Source organism: Oncorhynchus masou, chromosome 31, assembly GCF_036934945.1.
Source record: "Oncorhynchus masou masou isolate Uvic2021 chromosome 31, UVic_Omas_1.1, whole genome shotgun sequence".
NCBI classification, from domain to species: domain Eukaryota; kingdom Metazoa; phylum Chordata; class Actinopteri; order Salmoniformes; family Salmonidae; genus Oncorhynchus; species Oncorhynchus masou.
This window is the reverse complement of record NC_088242.1, coordinates 52750890-52774502: the sequence shown is the minus strand read 5'-3', so window position 1 is coordinate 52774502 and position 23613 is coordinate 52750890. Positions and strand designations below refer to the sequence as shown.

General features: G+C 41.8%; 1 protein-coding gene across 1 annotated transcript in view; it reads left to right on the top strand.

Moving 5' to 3' along the window:
• The window catches only part of LOC135525234 (alpha-1,3-mannosyl-glycoprotein 4-beta-N-acetylglucosaminyltransferase C-like), a 220526-nt gene extending 205435 nt beyond the window's left edge, over positions 1–15091 (top strand). Inside the window, exons 4-6 of the mRNA XM_064952958.1 lie at positions 10553–10704; positions 11994–12141; positions 12386–15091. Of these exons, the coding sequence (XP_064809030.1) occupies positions 10576–10704; positions 11994–12141; positions 12386–13542 (1434 nt within the window). The 5' untranslated portion in view covers positions 10553–10575 and the 3' untranslated portion in view covers positions 13543–15091. The remainder of the gene's footprint in view (positions 1–10552; positions 10705–11993; positions 12142–12385) is intronic.
• Positions 15092–23613: the final 8522 nt, after the last annotated feature.

Below are 23613 nucleotides of genomic sequence, written 5' to 3'. Positions count from 1 at the left end.
CAGCAATTTTCACTCCTGTGTTCCAATGTCATGTTGTGTTAGCTAATCCAAGTTTATAATTTTTATAGGCTAATTGATAATTAGAAAACCTATTTGCAATTATGTTACCACAGCTAAGCAATAAAACGGGCCTTCTTTAGACTAGTTGAGTATCTGGGGCATCAGCATTTGTGGGTTCGATTATAGGCTCAAAATGGCCAGAACCAAAGGACTTTCTTCTGAAACTCGTCAGTCTATTCTTGTTCTGAGAAATGAAGGCTATTCCATGCGAGAAATTACCAAGAAACTGAAGATCTCGTTCAACATTGTGTACTACTCTCTTCACAGAACAGCGCAAACTGGCTCTAACCAGAATATAAAGAGTGGGGGGGCCCGGTGCACAACTGAGCAAGAGTGTCTAGTTTGAGAAACAGATGCCTCACAAGTCCTCAATTGGCAGCTTCATTAAATAATATGTGCAAAACACCAGTCTCAACATCAACAGTGAAAAGGCGACTTCGGGATGCTGGCCTTCTTGGCAGAGTTGCAAAGAAAATGCCATATCTCAGAATGGCTAATAAAAAGAAAAGATGTGCAAAAGAGCACAGACACCGGACAGAGGAACTCTATACTGTATTTCTGATCAATTTGATGTTCTTTTAATGGACAAAAAATATTGTGCTTTTCTTTCAAAAACAGGGACATTTCTAAGTGACCCTTCATCATAGCTGAAGGAATAGTAATATTCCACATGTGTCACATATTACTTACTAACAAGAACGTTATCCTCAATGAAATGTAATATGTATGATATGTAATATGTATCATATATTACTCATTAACAAGAACGTTATCCTCAATGAAATGCACAATTCAAAAATTGTGGCTCAACTACAATAGTGTTGGATTGCCTGGTCAGGGATATTGGCGATAAATGTCTTTTTAGTGATCCAGCCTCATCAATTATTAATGCTGATTGAAGACTGGGTGGATGCTGGATGCAGGTTTATAGGATACTCTCCATAAGTCAGTCTAGCTATGGAAGAGATGTACAGTATACTGTCTTTCCGAGACGGCTGTCAGAAGATACTGCTGTTTAGGATGCTTTAGTCCACTCGGAAGAATGGACATTTTTCACTAAGGTAGGCTACTGGTATCTTACTTTCTTATGTCTACAGTAGTTGTGTAAAGTCGTTTGATATCATGGTTTGTCAGAACATTTTTACAGAAAGAACTGTATTGTACTGTATCTTCATTTGTGTTGCGTCTACTTATGTAAAGTTTGATATTATGGCTTGTGAGGACTCAATCGTTTGATGCTTGGGCTTTATGTTTAGTGAGGTGTTTTAGGGTTGTGCTAGTAAAACATAACATTTACATTTTTTTGCATTATGTACACAAATTAAAATATACAGTTTAATGGAATGGCACAGTTATTCAGTATCTATCTGCTCCTCACTTGTTCAGTCCTGTCAATTTGTTACAGTAATTTTCCTTCATGTACTAAACCCAATGAAATGAACACTATTCATCTCTGTGGTTGTCTACTTTCCTCATCCCAGAGGCTCATTTCCTAAGAGCACTTCTGTGTGTGTGTGTTCGTTTCTCTCTTCTCAGACTGGTGGGAAACTGGGCCATCTTATTGTCTCTCTCTGGTCTCTCATTTCAACACCACGGAGAGACGGAGCCCTTTGAATAGCCTGCCAGTGCCCTGTCCTCCCTGCACTCAATGTGTGAGGAGGAGATAACATGAGAATGCACTATCTTCCACAAGACCCTTGCCCCTTCAGCCATTTTCTCATTTCACAGATTTGACCAGGAGGTGAAGTTGGCTTTTTAAGAGCTTTCAAGGCAAGTCCCCTGTCTACCTCCCGACTCCCTTCTCCCTAACTGACAAAGAGAGAGAGAATTCTCTCTCTTTTTCTATCATCTCCTCATGGCTTTTTTCTCTCGCCCAGAGCAGAAAGATAGAGTGGGCTTGCTGACAGTTGTCTGAGGAGAGGAGAGAATGCATATGGAGCCTCTGGTTCTGGTTTATTGCTCCAGGGTAGCCGCAGCCAATGTTGATGACATGTGACGTCATACACAAAGGGCAAGGTGGGAGAATCAGTGTGCAGCAGCAGGGTTGCTCAACATGCAGGTTAGCCATGGGCTGAATGTACTGTAGCCCACCAACGACGATGAATTAACAGAGTATTTTGACACTAGATAATTACTTCAGAATATGTTAATTTAACCATGTGGTACTCTAATGCTACGGCATAATTTGTGCCACAGTCTGTTTCTAACAGTATCAAATTGGTCTGACACCAAAGATAGTGTTGTAACAGAAACAGTGTGTGTGCATGTGTGTGGCTCCATTTGTGCGTGTGTATGTCTGTGTGTCTAGTACAACCATGTCCGGTGTTGTCTAGTGGAAATGTGCCAGACAAATCGCAGCCCTCCATCTCCAGCTCTCTCCAGTGGGCCTCTGGTCGAGAGCTAATCTGGGTCAGAATGCTAACTGCTGAGAATGGCCTGAGAGAGGCTCACTCACACATGAATCATTTCTCACGCCCCCCGTCTTCATTATGCTCGCCACTGATGGAACCACAAAGCCTTTCATCTTTCTCTCTGACCCTAAAGGTAAATATCGAGATAACATTCTGGGAGCATCCTGGCTCCCAATTCATAGTAGCATTCGTCGCCCATCGCCCCCATCACAGAGACACTTTGGTGTTGCTCCTTTGTTTGATCGGACCCTGCCCATACAGTGAAACTCATATCCACTTTCAACTGGCCACTGTGATGTGAAAAATGTATGTCGACAGATCACTGTTCTCTCTCTCATTATAGTTATCTCTTTAATTGATATCAATGCGGTCAAAATGAGAAAGGCAATCTCCCTATCAAATCCAACATCACAGTGACACAGGCAGTTAATTATCAGTTGTTCAGTTGTCCAGGCTTGGCATGCCTCCATTTGGTGGCCTTGAAAATATATGATACAACCTTTTAGCTCTGTCCCCGGCCAAATAGAAAGAAATGTAAAAAAAAAAATAGAATACAGACCAATCCAATGTTGAACAACCCTCCTTACGATCGCATTTCAATCATGGCTAGCACCGAGCTATCAGGAGTGCTTGTACTGCAGCCAGAGGACTGCCATTTGTTCCTAGTGTTTGAAGCCTGATTGCTCTGAAGCTAGCATCCAATGAGCGACACATGTTCAATATTTTATGAGGAACCTATTCTAGAAGCTGGAACACCTGGTCCTTGCATGAAAAGGCCATGGTGGTAACGAATGGGAATGAATTTTAGGGCTTTGTACGTGGATCCAAATTACGCTGGACTTAGATTAAACAAAGTGTCCTTCCTTGGAAATCATAAAAAATAGGCAGCAGCACTGTTGAGTTGGAAGCATCCAAAACACTATGGACTTCTGGCAGGCATAGGGATATGCAGGAGGCAGCGGTTTTGTTATTTCCTGTTCCAAGGGGTTGCTGCTCGCGAGGCACTCCACCAGGCCATTATGGGAGAACACCTGGAGCTGCCTCATTGGCTCCCATGAGGCGGTGGTGGCGGCGAGGGCCAGCTTGGACAGCGAGTCAGTGGGGAATACACACACAGTACACAAACAGTGTGTCCAAGGGGAAACACACTCAGACTGCTGACAGCGGTGATAGGCCTGGAGCAGGAGGGGAGTGTGTGTGCATATCTATTTAAACCTTGGCACCGCTGTCCAACCTCTGGAGCTCCACACAGCCAGCCAGCCTGTCGTAACCTGCTACCGGTAGAACACAGCGTCTGGGCCCGGTGACGATGACCAGATCTGATAAGGTGTTGGCAGCTAAGTGAGCACAAAGCCTTGTGCAGACGGACTGAGCAGCAAACAAGAGGGGTGCAGAATCATTGGAGCTGTGCCTGTAGTTTTAGTACAAGTTAGAATACAAGTTAGTAGAACAGGAGTTGTGTCCTCTCAGGGTAGGGAACATGATTGACAATGTTGCAGCCTTGACAATTGTAGCCTTGTTGCATGATGAAGTTGCTTTCAACTTTTTCATTTACCGCTCTAAAGTGGGATAAGGTACCAATGGTAATCCTCTTCGGTATGCTGCTTATGTTGATAATTCAGCATCTTTACAAAAGAAGTCTATATCTGACAGTCCATTAAGTCTTTGTAGATGATAGATTCTCATTGTGTGACAAATTACAGAAGAATGCAGTAATTGGTAAACTGTTTTACCAATTTTAATTTGTTTAAATAAATAAGAAAATCACTTCATAATGAAGGGAGTTATTATTCCTTCGCTACATTACAATTTTGTTATCAACAGCAGCCTCCGGTGTTTCCCTCTTGAAAGAAACTGGCTGAAGGCCTGACACAAAGCAACTGCTGAATCCCTGCAAATCTGCAGGCTTAATTGATTATTTGTGCAGAGCTGTACGTCTGTGCAGGATACCCAGGGGAAATAATGTCAAACAGATAACAAGATCAAATGTGGGAGAACCGCTTTTTGCTGCCCATTTTATTAAAATGTATGTTCCCCTTTCTCATTCCGATTTTCCCATTACACGAGGCGCGCCTCGTTTTTTAAATGAAGTGTCGCTAAATTGGAGAGTTTAAAGTGATTTAGACCCGAAAGAAAAGTGTTTGTTAAAGGTTTATTTTTTTAAACTTATGAACAACACATCGAGAGACTCCAAGGTTGTTTCCACACTCCCAGAGGACAACATTTCATTTTCAAATATTCACTTCGTTATTCCATCTTCCTCAGTGCCCTGCTGCCGGTACCCTGTCTACTAAAGGAATGAATGAATTATGTTGATAGTACTGTACACAAACACTTTGAGAAGGTCGCTATTCTTGATTATTTTATTGCCCGAGCTTGTCAAATGCAGGTTTCAGAGATATTTCACTTTTGCTTTGACAGGTTACCCATTCGGTGTCATGGTATCTTGAATATATAATTGTATTCCAGTGGGGTAAGTTCAGAGGAGTGGAGCCTTGTGGAATGCACATTTTGTTTCACTTCCATAAGTGATAGGTACAGTAGCAGACTTTCTTAGGTAGCTATTAAACCATTTCAAACTGATTTGAGTGACAGCTACAGGGTAGCAGTGGTGCGGTTTCTTTGGTTCAATTTACATAGTGGGTCTTTAACAGCACCCACTGAAGAAGTCTGATGTGTCCTGCTGCAATGTTATAGCAGGGAGATAGGAGGACTGAGGGAGTGACTGACTGCCAGTAGCCCATTAAAACACACTTACCCCTACTATCTATAGAATTAATTAATTACTTTAGTAAGTAGGTTATAATATCAGTGTGTTATTTTTTTTGAAAAATAAAACACAAATATATATATATTGATTAGTTAATTATTCAACCCCCTGAGGTTAGAATCACCTTTGGCAGTGATTACAGCTGCGAGTCGTTCTGGATAAGTCTTTTCACACCTGGATTGTGCAACATTTGCCCAAATTTCTTTTCAAAATTCTTCAAGCTCTGTTGTTGATCATTGCTAGAAAACCATTTAAGACTTGCCATAGATTTTCAAGCAGATTTAAGTTTAACTGTAACTTGGCTACATTCACTTGGTAAGAAACTCCAGTGTAGATTTGATCTCATCCTTAATATTAGGGATAGGTGTTCCGAAAGCATATCATGCGATTATCTGAGCACAGCACCCAGCAAACAAAACATTACAAACAGTAACTTGCCAAGTAGAGGAGTAACAAATGTCAGAAATAGCGATAAAATTAATCACTACCTTTGATGATCTTCATATGGTTGCACTCACAAGACTCCATGTTACACAATAAATGTTTGTTTTTTTCGATAAAGTCCCTCTTTATGTCCAAAAACCTCAGTTTTGTTGGTCTGTTTTGTTCAGTAATCCATTGGCACAAAGCGCAGTCACAGCAAGCAGACGAAAAATCCCAAAAGTACCATAAAGGTTTGTAGAAACATGTCAAATGATGTTCATAATCAATCCTCAGGTTGTTTTTGTCATAAATAATTGATAATATTTCAACCGGACAATATCTCCGTCAATAGAAAAGGAAAAACAAGAATGCGCACTCCTGGTCACGCGCAGAAAACATCTCTGGAAATTTCCACTGTCCACTCATTGAAAGTGGTGTTTCTCCCTCATTCTTCAGAGTAAAGGCCTTAAACAATGCCTAAAGACTGGCCACATGTAGTGGAAACCATAGGGAACGTGAACTGGGTCATAAGTCTTTGTATGGTGGATAGGCTTTCAATGGAAAAACAGCCATTTCAAAATAATAGCTTTTCTTGGATGGATTTTCCTCAGGTTTTTTCGCCTGCCATATCATATAGCTGTCTATTTACTACCACATACAGTTGCTGGCAGTAAGACCGCATGCAACGAGCTGTAAAGGGCCATAAGCAAACAAGAAAATGCTCTTCCAGAGGTGGCTCTCCTAGTGGCCGGTGAATGCAGGAAAATGTCTACCTAATTTCTACCAGCATGTCACGTGTGCAACTACAGGTGAAAAAACTATAGTTTACCTTAACTGTACACACAGAAACGCAAAATATCTCTCCCTCGCCTTCCATTTGTCTAATCTGACCATAACTTTATCCACCTGATTCCTGTTTACCATCAAAACTCATGCAAGAAGTACCAGTGACAAGCTCAATGCAGAAATGGTCAGAAGAAGCAGATGCTAAGCTACAGGACTGTTTCGCTAGCGCGGACTAGAATATGATTCGGGATTCATCTGATGGCATTAAGGAGTTCACAACATCAGTTACCGGCTTCATAAAATAAGTGCATCGACAACGTCGTCCCCACAGAGTCCGTATGTACATATCCCAACCAGAAGCCATGGATTACAGGCAACATCTGCACTGAGCTAAAGGCTAGAGCTGCCACTTTCAAGGAGCGGGTCACTAATCCAGATGCTAATCTGCTACACCCAACTGGCAAGTGTCTTCATTGACATTTTCAACATATCCCTGGTCCTGTCTGTAATACCGTCTGTACATGTTTCAGGCAGACCACTATAGTTCCTTTTCCCAAGAACGCCAAGGTAATCTGTCTAAATGGCTATCGCCCCGTAGCACTCAGATCTGTAGCCATGAAATGCTTTGAAAGGCTGGTCATGGCTCACATCAACACCATCATCCCAAACACACAGGACCCACTCAAATTCGCAAACTGCCCCAACAGATCCACAGATGATGCAATCTATATTGCACTCCACACTGCCATTTCCCACCTGGACTAGAGAAACACCTATGTGAGAATTCTGTTCATTGACTACAGCTCAGCGTTCAACACCATAGTGCCCTCCAAACTCATCACTAAGCTAAGGACTCTGAGTCTGAACACCTCCCTCTGCAACTGGATCCTGGACTTTCTGATCCAAGGTGGTGAGGGTAGGCAATATCACATCCACCCCGCTGACCTTCAACATGGGGGCCCCTCAGTGATATGTGCTTAGTCTCTTCCTGTACTCCCTTTTCACCCACAACTACGTGGCCGCACACAACATCAGCAAAACAAAGGAGCTGATCGTGGACTACAGGAAACAGGGTCGAACCCACCGCCATTCATATCGACGTGGCTGTAGTGGAGCTGGTCGAGAGCATTGAGTTCCTTGGTGTCCACATTACTAAGGATCTGTCATAGACTGTTCTCTCTGCTACTGCACAGCAAGTGACACCGATACACAAAGTCTGGAACCAACAGGACCCTGAAAAGCATCTAGCCATAAGACTGCTAAATTGTTTGTCCGAGTAGCTATTTGGTTAGCTATTTAACCATCTGCATTGACCCTCTTTGCACTAACTTTTTTAAATCGTCACACACTGTATGCTGCTGCTACTGTTTAATATTTGTTACTTTATTCCTAGTTATATATACCCCAATTTATCTCGTACCTCTGCACATCGACTCAGTACTGGTATATAAGTTAACATTACTCATTGTGTATTTATTATTACGTGTTTTACTTTTTACCTTTGGGAGGGCCCATGAGTAAGCATTTCCCTGTTAGTCTACAACTGTTTACGAAGCATGTGACAAATAACATTTTATTTCATTGAATAGGTTCATTGTAGTTAATTGCCACATTTCTGCTCTGAACCAAGTTGAATATTTGCTTGTTGAAAACTACAACTCCCTTCAGCCCAGCGTCCCACAAAGTTATTGACTTGATTTCTCTCTAGAGATACAGCGCGTTGGGCTCACACAAAAAAAACGACGGTGGTCGTATGTTTAATAAGTTGTTTATTAACCCCCAAAAATTCAAATAAAATCTGTTTATTGCTCAGCACTAAAGCACAGTGATAACACTTGAATCTGTTGTAGAAATAAACAACATATCTGACATTGAATTCCCATTTGAACTTTGCTGTGCTGTTGAAAGCGCAGTGATAGATATTAGGGTGGCAAAAATGTGACATTGGTTTTTCATTGGAATTGGATAGTTGACAGCATATTGATAACACATTGGAAATTCAACTCACTTCTGGCTGTCTTTTTCAGTGTGTGAATACACAGTAAGTTGTAATGTCATTGATCAACGTTTCAACCAAACATTACCCAATCATCCATGTTGAAATGCTGTTGTGTGCCCGGTCGGAAGCACCCATAAGTACTGCACTATATAAGGAATAGGGTGCAATTTGGGATGCAGTTAAACAGCCAGTACTGACCCAACCTGCATTATGAGGATACCAACTCCAGCACTCATGTGTGAGAGAGAATACTTTACCACCTAGCCAGCATGAAGCAGAGAAAATAAAATTGCCCAGTTGTGTAATTGTAGTATTCTGTCCGCAGTGGCCCAGGAAACATATATATTTTTCTCTCCCCACTGTCATTTTCGTACTTTCCCTTAATAACATAGTTTTACAACAAAAAGACTGAAAGAGGCTTCACAATGTCTGCCAGTGTGACATTCAGCTGTAGCTGACTATTATATTTTTTTTTTACCCCCCTTTTTCTCCCCAATTTCGATCTTGTCTCATTGCTGCGACTCCCCAACGGGCTCGGGAGGGAGAGGCAAAGGTCGGGTCATGCGTCCCCCGAAACATGACCCGCCAAACCATGCTTTTTAACACCCAGCCGCTTAACCTGGAAGCCAGCTGCACTGATGTATCAGAGGAAACAACGTTGACCGACACCCGGCCACAAGGAGTCGCTTGAGCGTCATGAGCGAAGTAAAGCACCCCCCCCCCCCCAAACCAAATCCTCCTCTAACCCGAACGACGCTGGGCCAATTATGCGCTGCCCCTATAGGACCCCCGGTCAGTACCTTAGACCACTGCGCCACTCAGGATGCCACCGTGGCTGTTGGTTTTTGAGAGAGATGAGATTATAAAGGAGCTGTGTTATCAGGTTGTTGTGTGGAGTCCACTGTGCTGCAGAGTTGTGAAAGTCTCAGTCAGCAATGCAGCTTTTCGGCTTATATCAGTCATCTACACTACAGAGGAACCTGTATTGAGAGATAGGGAGGGATTTGAAAGTGACAAGCTTAAAGTGTTGTTTAAGAGAGCTACTTGTTTGGCTCAAGATTATATTTTTTATATTAATAGAACTCTTGGCTACTAACTAATTGATTAGTTAGTGATTAGTTAACAAGCTGGATGGCCGGTAGTCTAGCGGTAAGAGTGTTGGGCCAGCAACCAAAAGTTCTCAACTGAGAGTTTCCCCAAGCCGACTAGGTGAAAAATCTTTTGATGTGACCCCGAGCAAGGCACTTTACCCTAGTTGCTTTGGATAAGAGCATCTGGTAAATTATTATTTTACTGTTGGCAGGTGTTTCTTGAGGCTACCGTCATAATTCATATGACGAGGATGAAGGTCCCATCAATTCCTATTATTTTATATTATTTTGTTGAATACCTTTCCTATTTTCTATTTCCCTTTTTATATACCTTCACAGTTGGCTTTTACAGTACATGTGGACATATACCAATGTTGCAATGAAAGGGGAGTTGTCTTTTCAAACGTTTTCAGCTCTGTAACCCATAATTATGCAAAAGTGCAAAAGCATCAACAGCATACGCATAACCCATACCACTGATGATTGAATGAATAGCCTACAAAGAGACAGGATGTGTGTGTAGATCCAGAACAGAGAGGTATTGACCAGCCCTTTTCCCAGGTGAGGCAGGCTCCCCAGTGCTCGATGTGTGTGTGAGTATTGAACTAAGCTTAGAGCTAGTTTGTATTCCATTAAGCATCTCTGGGGCTTTGTAGCAGTGGCAGAAAAGAGTTAGCTGATGCCAATTGCAGTCTATAAATTATAATTGTCTATTTCTTTGCGTGTTAATCTTTGTATTCTCTGATCTATCTCTGGTGGTACTCGTTGTATTCCACTATAATACTTTTTTTTTGCAAGTACCATGTTATTTTGAAAATAGCATTTTCTCACTATGCACTATGATCAGGAAGAGTGGAACTAATCTAATTGCAGTACAAGGTGATGCTTGAAAGAAAAAGAAAATGGTTCATAACCCCTACACCTGATGGCAGTCTATATGTTCTATATGTTCCATCTCAACGTGTTGCTACACAGCTTGATAATGTACCTTTCCACCTGTGTTTCCCTGCAGATCCCAGTGAGAGTGTCTCCATCATGAGGCTGGTGTGGAAGTCCTTGGACAAGATGAGGTGTTTCCGTAAACGCTCCACCATCCCCTTCCTGGGGGTCCTGATCACCTGTCTACTCTTCCTCAATCTGTACATTGAGGATGGGTATGTGCTGGTGAGTCTTTATCTACGGCATCCAGATTAGAACGTTTTGTCTGATAACTGACAAATTCCTAATATGGATGCCATATCATTCACTTTTTTTACCTTTATTTTACTAGGCAAGTCAGTTAAGAACAAATTCTTATTTTCAATGACGGCCTAGGAACAGTGGGTCAACTGCCTGTTCAGGGGCAGAATGACAGATTTGTACCTTGTCAGCTCGGGGTTTGAACTTGAACTTACCCTGCCGCCACTTAAATAGGCAATACGCAATTGAGACAGTAACAAAGGGTAACCCCCGTCCCTGTTTTGGTAAAAAGCTGAGGGATGGGGCTGGAGTAATGTAACCACTCTCAAATTCATTGACAGAGATATGGATGCAAGGACTGACCATCCAGAAGTATAGTTTTAACCATGTTCTGAGGGTTTATAGTTTTTTTTAAACGTATACTTGTTTACAAACATTGGCGTAAAAGAGGCTTACATTGTTGGTTCTGATGGGGTACGACAGTTAAACTAAGTTAATGATGAGCCATTAGTAGGTTGTTTTCTTTAAGAATCAATGGGTAGATATCATTCATTTATAAGTCCAAAAATGTATGTAGCAACTGCCGAATGCATCTTTTAAGTCATCCAATCTCAAATATATGGAGAAGCCATCTAAAAACTTGGAATTAGATGGTGCCTGTCTTTCACATACATTTGGAATTGAGAAATGCAGATTTCCACTACTAATGGCATAGAATAGTATCCGGATTAGTCCACTTTTTTAGGGAGGACAACATCTGACTGAATTTTATTTTGGGGTGTATGGGCCTGTTGTACCACCCCCCTCCTCTTAAATCAAACAGCATAATTTTCATCCAAGAGTTTACTCTTGTATTTAACCATGTTGTTCCTTTTTATAGTTTTTTGTTTTCAGAGCCAAAGGATTTATTTCTTATTCATGATTCCATCAAATCTTGGTGATTGTAACAAATTATCTGTATTTGTTATTTAAATTATGGGGGGGTGCATATTTTCAACGATCTGGTGCTCTCACGAAGTACCATGGCAATGTCAATATTAATATCAATGGTCTTAGAAATGTGAGAAATGTTCCAAGGAGATGAATTGACTTTGCTGTGTTTGTACAGTAGCTGGGATCAAATCAAATCAAGTCAAAGTTTATTTGTAGACCTCACAGTGAAACGCTTACTTACAGGTCCTGACCAACAGAGATGAGATGAGACTTTGGTTTGGCATTCACAATGTGAAGTCGTCTCATCTCATCCGATCTGTCGTCTTTGTTCTGCGTTGCAGGAGGAGGACAAAAGGCAACTGAGAGAAACGCCCATGCATCCTTCAAACTCTGAGAGATATGTTCACACCTTTAGAGAGCTCACAAATTCCTCTGGAACCATAAACGTCACATACCGTTACCTCGCCGGAACCCCTTTGCCTCGAAAGAGTGAGTGTATCATAGGATGTAGCATAGCATGTAGTGTGTCATTCATTGGCTGTCATTGCATATTGTTTTATTAACAATGTCAAATTAGACACGAGACATACATTGTAAAAACTTGTTTAAATAATTGAGTCATACATTCGTTAATACAATACATTCATACATTTTCGGGTTCTAAAATGTTTGTATCCCGAAAGAAGTCATCTTTTAATGCACAGCAAAATAATATTTCTGTTTTCGTTTACAGAATATCTAACCATTGGACTGTCGTCCGTCAAAAGAAAAAGAGGGAATTACCTCATGGAGACGATCAAATCCATTTTCGACCAGTCCAGTTATGAGGAACTGAAAGAGATTGTGGTGGTGGTTCACCTGGCAGACTTTGACCTGGCCTGGTGTGAAAAGCTGGTGCAGGACATCTCCAGGAAGTTTGCCCACCACATCATCGCTGGACATCTCCTGGTGATCCATGCCCCTGAGGAGTACTACCCATCACTGGATGGGCTGAAAAGGAACTACGACGACCCAGAGGACAGGGTACGCTTCCGCTCCAAGCAGAACGTGGACTACGCCTTCCTTCTCAACTTCTGCACCAACCTCTCAGATTTTTACATGATGCTGGAGGACGATGTGCTCTGCTCACGGAACTTCTTAACATCCCTGAAGAAGGTGGTCACCTCCAGGGAAGGCTCCTACTGGGTGATGCTGGAATTCTCCAAGCTTGGCTACATAGGGAAGCTCTACCACTCAAGAGACCTTCCGCGCCTGGCCCACTTCCTGCTCATGTTCTACCAGGAGATGCCTTGCGACTGGCTCCTTATTCACTTCCGGGGCCTGTTGGCCCAGAAAGATGTGATCCGCTTCAAGCCCTCTCTGTTCCAGCACATGGGCTACTACTCCTCATATAAGGGAGCAGAGAACAAGTTGAAGGATGATGACTTTGAAGAGGACTCTATTGATATCCCTGACAACCCTCCTGCCAGCCTGTACACTAACATTAATGTATTTGAAAACTATGACGCCACCAAGGCTTATAGCAGTGTGGACGAATACTTTTGGGGGAAACCCCCCTCTACCGGAGACTTCTTTGTCATAGTATTTAACAAATCAACTAAAATAAGCAAAATCAAAATCTTGACAGGAACGGACGATCGTCAGAATGATATCCTGCACCATGGAGCTCTGGAAGTAGGAGAGAAGCTGGTGGGAACAAAGAGAGGAAGGCAGTGTTCTTCCTACATCACGTTAGGGGAGTTTAAAAATGGCAACATAGACGTTCAAGACGTGGACCACAAGATTGCCTTTGCCATTGAGTGTGTTCGTATTGTGGTGACTGCCAGTCAGAAAGAATGGCTGATTATTAGGAGTATAAGCTTGTGGACTACACAACCCCCCAGTCAATGAGAACAACACAAAAACTATCATCATACCATGTAGGCAACAGTTGGTTTACTAATTCATTTGATAATGTATTCAGTTATTTACGTATTAATGTATTTATTTATTGTTGCATGTGTTCATTTATTTAATTATTTTACCCATTTATTTATTTAATTTTATAGTATATGTATTTATATTTGTATCTACAAATCAATCTAGAGTTTTTATATTTGAAAGTATACTATTGCTTTTTACAATTATGGAAAAATGTTTAATGATTGTCTGACTAACCACTTTTATGGACGTTGACCCGTTTTTATGGATGTGAGATCATGGGAAATATCTGTTGGCTATTGTACTCATGTTGTACATCTTATTGTTATTCACGTTTCTCAGTGTCTTTCCACATCAAAAGTAGCCTCTGGACTTGAACAGTTGATTAAGAAATTACACGCCTGCAGACAAGTATAGACTTAGGAACATAGCATTACTCCAAATGTTCTTTCTATCAACAAATAGCCCCATTCACCCCTTTCCAAAGTTATCGTCATCCTTTACATCTTACCCTACAAGCATTATGATGGTCATTATGTCTGCGAATATCCATTCCATCCCTCCTATTTAGGCTGGCGTGGTGTTAGAGAGTTGGAGGGAGCTCTGCAAAAGTATTTCCCTGGCACTGTATGTTCCATCAGAGCCGCTGACAGGAGAACAATGTTTGTTTTCACCCATCTTCTCTAACATCTCAGATTGGAGCGCACAGTAAGGAATGGGGTGGAACTGATAGTTGACATTTTTTTCTCACCACAGCACACTTTTACAGGAGTAACGGTCTGTGTTAGGAGCGCTCTCTGCTCGCTACACTAGCAAACAACAACACCCCTGGAGCTAGGGTCTCAAGTAAATTCGTTCTCTTTTCCCAATGATGTGCTCTCAGGCACTAAAGGATCTTCTCTTAGAATGTTTTTGTAATATAGAAATAAATCAACTTTATTTACTCTCTGTGGTAACCGTGGGCTATGGTATACTAAAATCAAATTGTGTTTGTCAAATGCATCGTAGACAACAGGTGTAGACTGCCAATGAAATACTTACTTACTGGTCCATTTCCAACAATGCAGAGTTAAAGACAAGATTTTTTTTAAATAAAAATTGTGACACGAGGAATAAATACACAGTGAATAACAAATACGAATAAAGAGTAAACATAACATGGCTTTATATAGGAAGTTGAAGATATCATGGCTATATACAGGGAGTACCAGTACCGAGACGATGTTCAGGGATAAAAGGTCATTGAGGTAGCTTCAGAATGTACTGTACTGTACTGTACATATACAGTGCCTTCGGAAAGTGTTCAGACACCTTGACTTTTTCCACCTTTTTTTAGGTTACAGCCTTATTCTAAAATTGAATTAATTGTTTTTTTCCTCAATCTATACACACCATAATGACAAAGCAAAAATATGTTTGTAGAAATTTTGGCAAATTTATAAAAATAAAACTATTTGAAATACTACATTTACATAAGTACCCTTAACTCAGTACTTTAGATGCTTTTTGGGAAACTCGAAGCGGGCTGTCATGTGCTTTTTAATGAGGAGTGGCTTCCGTCTGGCTACTCTACCATAAAGGTCTGATTAGTAGAGTGCTGAAGTGATGGCTGTCCTTCTGGAAGTTTCTCCCATCTCCACATAAGGAACTTTAGTGCTCTGTCAGAGTGAACTCCCTGACCAAATCAATTACAATTTTATTGGTCACATACACATATTTAGCAGATGTTATATTGCGGGAATCCCTTCTCCCCCGATTGTTCAGTTTGGCCAGGCAGCCAGCTCTAGGAAGAGTCTTTGTGGTTCCAAACATCTTCCATCTAAGAATGATGGAAGCCACTGTGTATTTGGGGACCTTCAATGCGGCAGAAATGTTTTGGTACCCTTCTCCAGATCTGTGCCTCGATGCAGTCCTGTCTCGGAGGAGAATTCCTTCGGCCTCAGGTGTGTGCCTTTCCAAATCATGTCCAGTCATTGAATTGATCACAGGTGGACCAATCAAGTTGTAGAAACACCTCAAGGATGATCAATGGAAACAGGATGTACCTGAGCTCAATTTCGAGTCTCATAGCGAATGGTCTGAATACTTATGTAAATAAGGTATTTCTGTTTTTTATTTTGAATACACTTGCTAACATTTCTAAGAACCTGTTTTGTCATAATGGGGTATTGTGTGTAGATTGATGAGGATTTTTGAATACATTTTGGAATAAGGCTGTAATGTAAGAAAATGTGGAAAAAGTCAAGGGTGCTGGATACTTTCCGAAGGCACTGTAAGTAGGGGTAAAGTGACGAGGCAACAGGTAGATAATAGACAGTAGCGTGTGTGTGTGTGTGTGTGTGTGTGTGTGTGTGTGTGTGTGTGTGTGTGTGTGTGTTTGTGTGTACAGTGCCTTCAGAAAGTATTCATACCCGTTCACTCATCCCACACATTTTGTTGTGTTACAGCCTGAATTCAAAATTGATTAAAATAATTTATTTATCTCACCCATCTACACACACTGCCCCATATTAACAAAAGGGAAAGCATGTTTTTATCAATTGTAGCAAATGTATTGAAATACAGAAATATCTCATTTACATAAGTATTCACACCCTTGAGTCAATACTTTTTGTAAAAGCACCTTTGGCAGTGTCTCTAAGAACTTTCCACACCTGGATTGTGCAACATTTGTCCATTATCCTTTTTTTTAAATCAACCATTTTGCTCTTTATTTAGCCATCTTACAAATAAAACATTATTACTTAATCAAAAATGTGAATAACTCACCACAGGTTAATGAGGAGGGTGTGTCTGAAAGGATGCACATAACTCTGCAATGTTGAGTTGTATTGGAGAGAGTCTCAGTCTTAAATCATTTTCCACACACAGTCTGTGCCTGTATTTAGTTTTCATACTAGTAAGGGCCGAGAATCCACTCTCACATAGGTACTTGATTGCAAAGGGCATCAGTGTCTTAACAGCGTGATTTGCCAAGGCAAGGAACTCTGAGCGCAGCCCTATCCAGAAATCTGGCAGTGGCCTCTGATTAAATTCAATTTTCACAGAACCGCTTGTTGCAATTTCGATGAGGCTCTATTGTTCAGATATCGGTAAGTGGCCTGGAGTTATGGCATGAAAGGGATAACGAATCCAGTTGTTTGTGTCGTCCGTTTCGGGAAAGTACTTGTGCACCCAGCCCACTCAGGTGCTTCGCTATATCACATTTGACATTGTGCGTAAGCTTGAGGGCATTTGCACACAATAAATCATACAATGAGGGAAAGACCTGTGTGTTGTCCTTGTTAATGCAAACAGAAAAGAGCTCCAACTTCTAAATCGTAGTCTAAACTTTGTCCCGCACATTGAATACAGTTGTGGAGAGTCCCTGTAATCCTACATTCAGATCATTCAGCCGGGAAAAAGCATCACACAGATAGTCCAGCCGTGTGAGAAACTCATCGTCCTGCAAGCGTTCAGACAAGTGAAAATGATGGTCGGTAAAGTAAACTTTAAGCTCGTCTCTCAATTCAAGAAAACGGGTCAATACTTTGCCCCTTGATAACCAGCGCACTTCTGTATGTTGTAAAAGCGTTACATGGTCGTTGCCCATATCATTGCAGAAATGCGGAAAATACACGATAGTTCAGCGGTCTTGCTTTAACAAAGTTAACATTTTTCACTGTAGTGGCCAAAACATCTTTCAAGCTGTCAGGTAATTCCCTTGGTAGCAAGAGCCTCTCATTGGATGCTGCAGTGTACCCAAGTGGTGTCGGGAGCAACTGCTTGTACGCCCGTTACCACTCTACTATGTCTCCCTGTCATGGCTTTTGCGCAGTACAGATACCAAAACATCTTGACCACCAAAGTCCATTTGATGTCACAAAGCTGACCAGTACTTTAAAATATCCTCTCATGTTGTTCTGGTTTCCAGTCGTTTGTAGAAGAGGACGTCTTCCTTAATTAACCCCCCAAAAACTAAACCTACATATACCTGAAGCTGTGCCAGGCCCACCACATCTGTTGACTCATCCAGTTATAACGCATATGATTCACTAGCTGGTTTGCGAAGCAGTAATTGTTTCAAAACATCTCCTGCCATGTCACTGATGCATCGTGCAACAGTGTTATTTGATGGAGATATTGTCTGTATAGTTTTTTTGGCCTTTCCCCCGTCTGGTACGTCCCAACACGGAATCCTCGAGAGCAGAAGGACGAACCTGTGATCATCTCTCTTCTGGGTTAGGTTTGGGTTATCCATCATCACTTTCCTCCATACCTTTTTTTGGTATCGATTTCACTCATCTATTGTTTCTACAGCTCTAGTGGACTCCGGTGCAGTGGAGAATTTTATTAACCAGGCTCTTGCCTCCTACCTGCACATTACCTCATACCCGCTCTCCTCTCTGTTTCCCGTCCAAGCGTTGGATATGCGACCATTATGATCCGGCACTATTACGCATGTCACAGGACCACTCACAATCATGTGGTACCCAAGCACCAGGAAAGCCTTCCCTTCCTCATCACATACACACCGATGCACAAAGTCATCCTCGGCCTCCCGTGGCTGCAACTCCATAATCCCATCATCTCCAGGTCAGAGAGGAGGATTACCACCTGGGGACCAGGATGTTGAAGGACCTGCTTTTCCGCAACCTGTGGTTCCACGTAGGCCCTATCAGTGTCTACCAGCCCATCAATCGGTCCTCCTGCATCGTTGGCCCTTGGTTTTGGGACGTAGATATGGACATTCTACAGGCTCTGGAGAGGGAAAACGCTCCTTTGCTCTGCCCTCCAGAGTGCATCTACCGATCGTGGCCCCCAATTCACATCACATGTATGGAAGGTTTTCATGGAGAAGCTGGGGGCCTCAATCTAACTGGCAGGTGCAGAGGATGAACCAGGAGCTGGGAGGTTCATGAGGAGTCACTGCCAGAACCGGCAGGGGGAGTGGGCCCAACCTTGGGCTGAATACATCCAGAATTCCTTGTGACACCCTTCCACTGGGCTGACTCCCAGTGTGTTCTGGGTTAACAGCTGGCCCTGGCTCCGTGGACTCCAAGCCAGACCGAAGCTGTTGCGGTGGACGAGTGGATCAGGCGCACAGAAGAGGTATGGAACGATGCCAACGTGAGAGTCCAGCGCCCTGCCTGCTGTCAGAAAGAGCAGGTGGATCACCACCACTGTTAAGCTTCCATCCTGGTGATCACGTCTGGCTCTCCACTAGGTTTGTGGGGCCGTTCAAGGTATCTAAAGGGTCAATGAGGTAACTTTCAGATTACAACTTCCCACTTTCCCTCCTCATGCCGGTGGTTCCTGGTCCCCTAGCTGATACCATGCCCCACGACACCCCTTCAACTCCCTTGGACATCGAGGGGAGCCCTGCCTATGCCGTCAGATCACTCCTGGACTTTCGACGTTGTGGGGGTTGGCTCCAGCATCTAGTGGACTGGGAGGGGTATGGTCCAGAGTAGCGGTGCTGGGTTCCGGTTCTATGTTTACTCCCCGATCTCGACAGTTACGCACATCTGGCAACTCTCATTACGCACACCTGTGCCCCATCAAACCTGAGCTGTGTTTGAATACCCATACTAACATACTGAGTATATACTATATACTATTAGTTAATTTTAGTATACTGTAAATGAACGGTATCCTTTCAGTTGAGCGTACTAGTGCTTCGCTGTCTATCGGAAGTTGATGCTGTTGCTATGCAACCTCTTGCTAGCTTGTTAGCATAACACATTTCTAGCTATACTTCGGGTGTGTTCGGAAAGTCAATCTGGAGTCCAGGGTGCGCTCGTATATTATGGGCGTTGTCAGATTGTCCGTTCATAAATTCAGAGCGTTTTGCTCTTGGAGAGTTCAGAGCGCAGACTGGAAGCTCTGGCTGAAGGATAGAGTTGATCCGAGTTTTCTGACCTCACAATGGCAGTTAAGCTGTATGGCTAACTTGCTAGCTACTTACAGACACAAATGAGAGAACACCTTGTTTTGTATTGGTCTACGTTCATTATTATTAAACTCACTAACTACACTTGCTTCCTGACTCCCTGTGTCAACGTTGAATCTGTGTTTGAAATTTACTGTTCGACTGTGGGACCTTTCAATTATTTGTATGTGGGGTTCAGAGATGAGGTAGTCATTCAAAAATCATGTTGAACACTTGCACACGGTGAGTCCATGCAACTTATTTGAATTGTTAAGCAAATTTTTACTCCTGAACTTATTTAGGCTTGCCATAACTGTCACATCTGCTCTTGCAACGCTCTCTACTGCTCATCCTGCGTCTCCTTGACCTGCCCCCACTCCACCAGTACTCTCTCTCTGTGTGATTATGTGCGCAGAGACAGGTGTGCTGGAGTCAGAGCAGATCCCCACCAACTGCAACCTGTTCCATAATCAAGACCTCTACAAATACTCAGCCCTGCCACTTTCACACTGCCAGCTCATAATCTCTGCTCAGTCAGTATACGGTTCTAGCTGTTTGTTACTATTCAGATCCTGTTGACGCAGTTTTCGTCGCCGCTACAGTTCTGCCCGCTCTGACTCTGGTCCCTGTCTCCAATCCATTGTCTCGACCATCCTTCTACTCTCCTGGATTCCCCACTCTACTACTCCCTGTCAGGAAGTCCAGGATCCAGTTGTAAAGGGAGTTGTAAAGGGAGGTGTTCAGTCCCAGGGAATTTAGCTTAGTGATTAGCTTTGAGTACACTGTGGTGTTGAACTCTGAGCTTTAGTCAATGAACAGCATTCTCACGCAGGTGTTCCTTCTCTGGAATGCAAAAGAGGTTGCGTCATCTGGTGAGGTGTGCGCATTGGAGTGGGTCCATCGTGTCTGGGACGATGGTGTTGATGTGATACATTTCAAAGCATTTCATGGCTACAGATGTGTGTGCGTCAGGGCGATAGTCATTCAGAAAAGTTACCTTGGTGTTCTTGGGCACAAGGACTATGGTGGCCTGCTTGAAACATGTTGGCATTACAGACTGGCTGAACATGTCAGTGAAAACACTTGCCAGCTGGTCAACGCATGCTCTGAGTATGGCCTTGTGAATGTTAAACTTTTTAAATATCTTACTCACATCGGCTATGGAGAGTGTGATCACGTAGTAGTCCGGAACAGATGATGCTCTCACTCAGGGTTCAGCATTCTTCAGCGATACGCCATCCCATCTGGTTTGTGCTTAGTGGGACCATCATTTGTTTTTCAACTGGACAATGACCCAGAACACACCTCCATGCTGTGTAAAGGCTATTTGACCAAGAAGGAGAGTGATGGAGTGCTGCATCAGATGACCTGGCCTCCACGAACACCGGCCTCCACCCAATTGAGATGGTTTGGGATGAGTTGGAAAGCAGAATGAAGCAAAAGCAGCCAACAAGTGCTCAGGATATATGGGAACTCCTTCAAGACTGTTGGAAAAGCATTTCAGGTGAAGCTGGTTGAGAGAATGCCAAGTGTGTGCGAAGCTGTCATCTTGGCGAAGGGTGGCTACTTTCAAGAATCTCACATCTCAAATATATTTGGATTCGTTTAACACTTTTTTGGTTACTACATGATTCCATATGTGTTATATCATAGTTTTGATGTCTTCACTATTATTCTACAATACAAAAAATAAAGAAAACCCTTAAATGAGTAAATGTGTACTGTATGTACAGTCACTGTGGGGACGACGTTGTCAATGCACTTATTCATGAAGCCGGTGGCTGATAGTAAACTAGTAGTAAACCCTTCCGTGCCATGAATCCTGGAACATACTTCCAGTCTGTGCTAGCAAAACAGTCCTCTAGCTTACAATGTACTGTGTTTTGGTACAGTACATACAATGTACTGTATCATAATACCTCTGGCAAGAACTTAAAGCCACAGGCTGTAAGATTTTCAGTATTGTCAATTAATAATATATACCTTGTCATATTGAAGAAAATTACACATACAAAAAATTCTCAAATAAGATATGGACAACAATTTAGCTTATTAAAGCCGAAGAATCACTTTGTCCTCTCCCTTTCCACACGCCTGTGTTTTGTTAAATTAAAGCTCTGTGAAAAAATATATTTTTCATCATCGAGCATCAAAAAATCAGTCAAATCTTAAAACAATGCAATAACGTGATGAATTTTTACATTGATCAATGTTCTGCTGAAATACTCAAGGTGCAAGGCAGAGGCACGGTTTGACAGCATATTTATGAAATGCCTTGTTATGTTATACCCACTGTTCCATGTTGTTCTCCCATTGAGTATTGTTCAGAGTCACATATTGCGTTTCTCCATTACAGATAGGTACACTAGTGCAGATTGTTTTGGGAAAGCATTTTGTCTATGGCGCTGATCTATTCATAACAAGCTCCTGTGTGCCAAATCACCTTGAAGAACAACATAACATCACCTCTTGAACATGAATTCGTTCTTGTCAAACATTGTATGACAAGAGGCCCCAACCTCTTACAATATGACGTCTCTTTTTTTTGTGCATATGAAGTCCGCCTGAGTCTTTTCTTGATTTAAAAAAAAGTCTGTATTTAAGGTAACTTGTGTGTGACATTCACTGTTGACAGATTCTCGTTTTTAACAGTGCCAACGAATCAGGTAAATGTACTGCTGCCTGTAATCAAACGGCTTAAGACTGGGACATATGTCATCCTGAAGCAGTGGAATCCCTAGTTTTCCTGTAATCCCTGGGTATATTCCTGGGGTAGAGATTGGGATTCCAAAAATTCCCTGATATAAATCCCAGGAGGTTATTGTACATGGCTATTACTAGAGGGAAAATTGCTGTCTATGTTGAAGAAAGACTTGAGTAAAAAAAAAACAGCCATACACTGCAGATTTATTTGTACATTTACACCTTGGGGGAAAACATAGAAATCCAAATAAATTCGCTCAGCTAGGTGTCAACAAACTACTGTATACAGTTGCTTGCTTGTCTTCAAACAGCAATATCTCGTAACACACTCCTAACATTTTTAATTTTTATTTCACTTTTTTTTAACCAGGTAGGCAAGTTGAGAACAAGTTACATATACATTATGTGGTGGCAAATGTGCCCCATTAAATCATTTGAGGGTGTTTTTCATATCATTTACCGCATATTAGTAGCCATGCTACCCAAGATCCTTCTGTCACTGTTCCCATAACTTAGAAATAACAAGCATAAGCAGTGTATTGATAGAAATTCTGGGTTGTTGGGAAGTTTTGCTGTCTTCCAATGGTGAGTGTACAAAGATGCATGCATCTGAAAACCAAGGTTTAAGTGGGTAATCAAATAGTTTGATATTCCAGGATCTATAAACTTGTGGTCCAGCATCTGCAATTGAACTCAACTAACAATGTACTTGGATTGTGACGAGAATCTTACCAGTAATACCTTACTGAAAAACCGGTTCAATCTGACTTGTGCTATTTTGTTCAGTGGAGAGAATGTGTTGAAGTGTCGTTTTGGTGTTGTTGTTTTTTTCTCCAACATTGTTCGTCAAACAGTACTGTATGTATATTATTGTAAAATGACATATATTTTTTTACATGTATCATTTCAAATGTTGTATTGTGTGTATATATTGTATTTAAAATATATTTAAATTAAACAAAATTAATGCCAATAACTTTGGGGGAATGGCATTGACTTTGGAAAAGTCTACCACTACTTCCCCTGGTATCAAAATGGGAAACATTCTGTGAGAAATTGCACTGCACAAAATGATGAATAATGACATATTTGTCTGTATCAGTATAGGGCATGCATATGGTATTTGGTAAAAGAGAGATTGGGTGCAAGTAAACCTTGGATCAATACAGTATGTATTTTAATAATGTCTTTGCCTGAACATGTCACAGTATGTTTTAATATAGAAATGTTTACAAATAAATGTCGATCATACAATTTGGCTACCCTTGTCAGAGTGCAAATAAAAAAGATAAATGTTGTGACATTTGCCTATCCTTGAAAATGCCAGAAAGAGCAGGAATGCAACAACATGTTTGACTCAGATCTCAGAGTAGCCGAGAGCAAAATCCATACTTTGTTAATTTCAATATTCATGTGCTTTCTGCCTT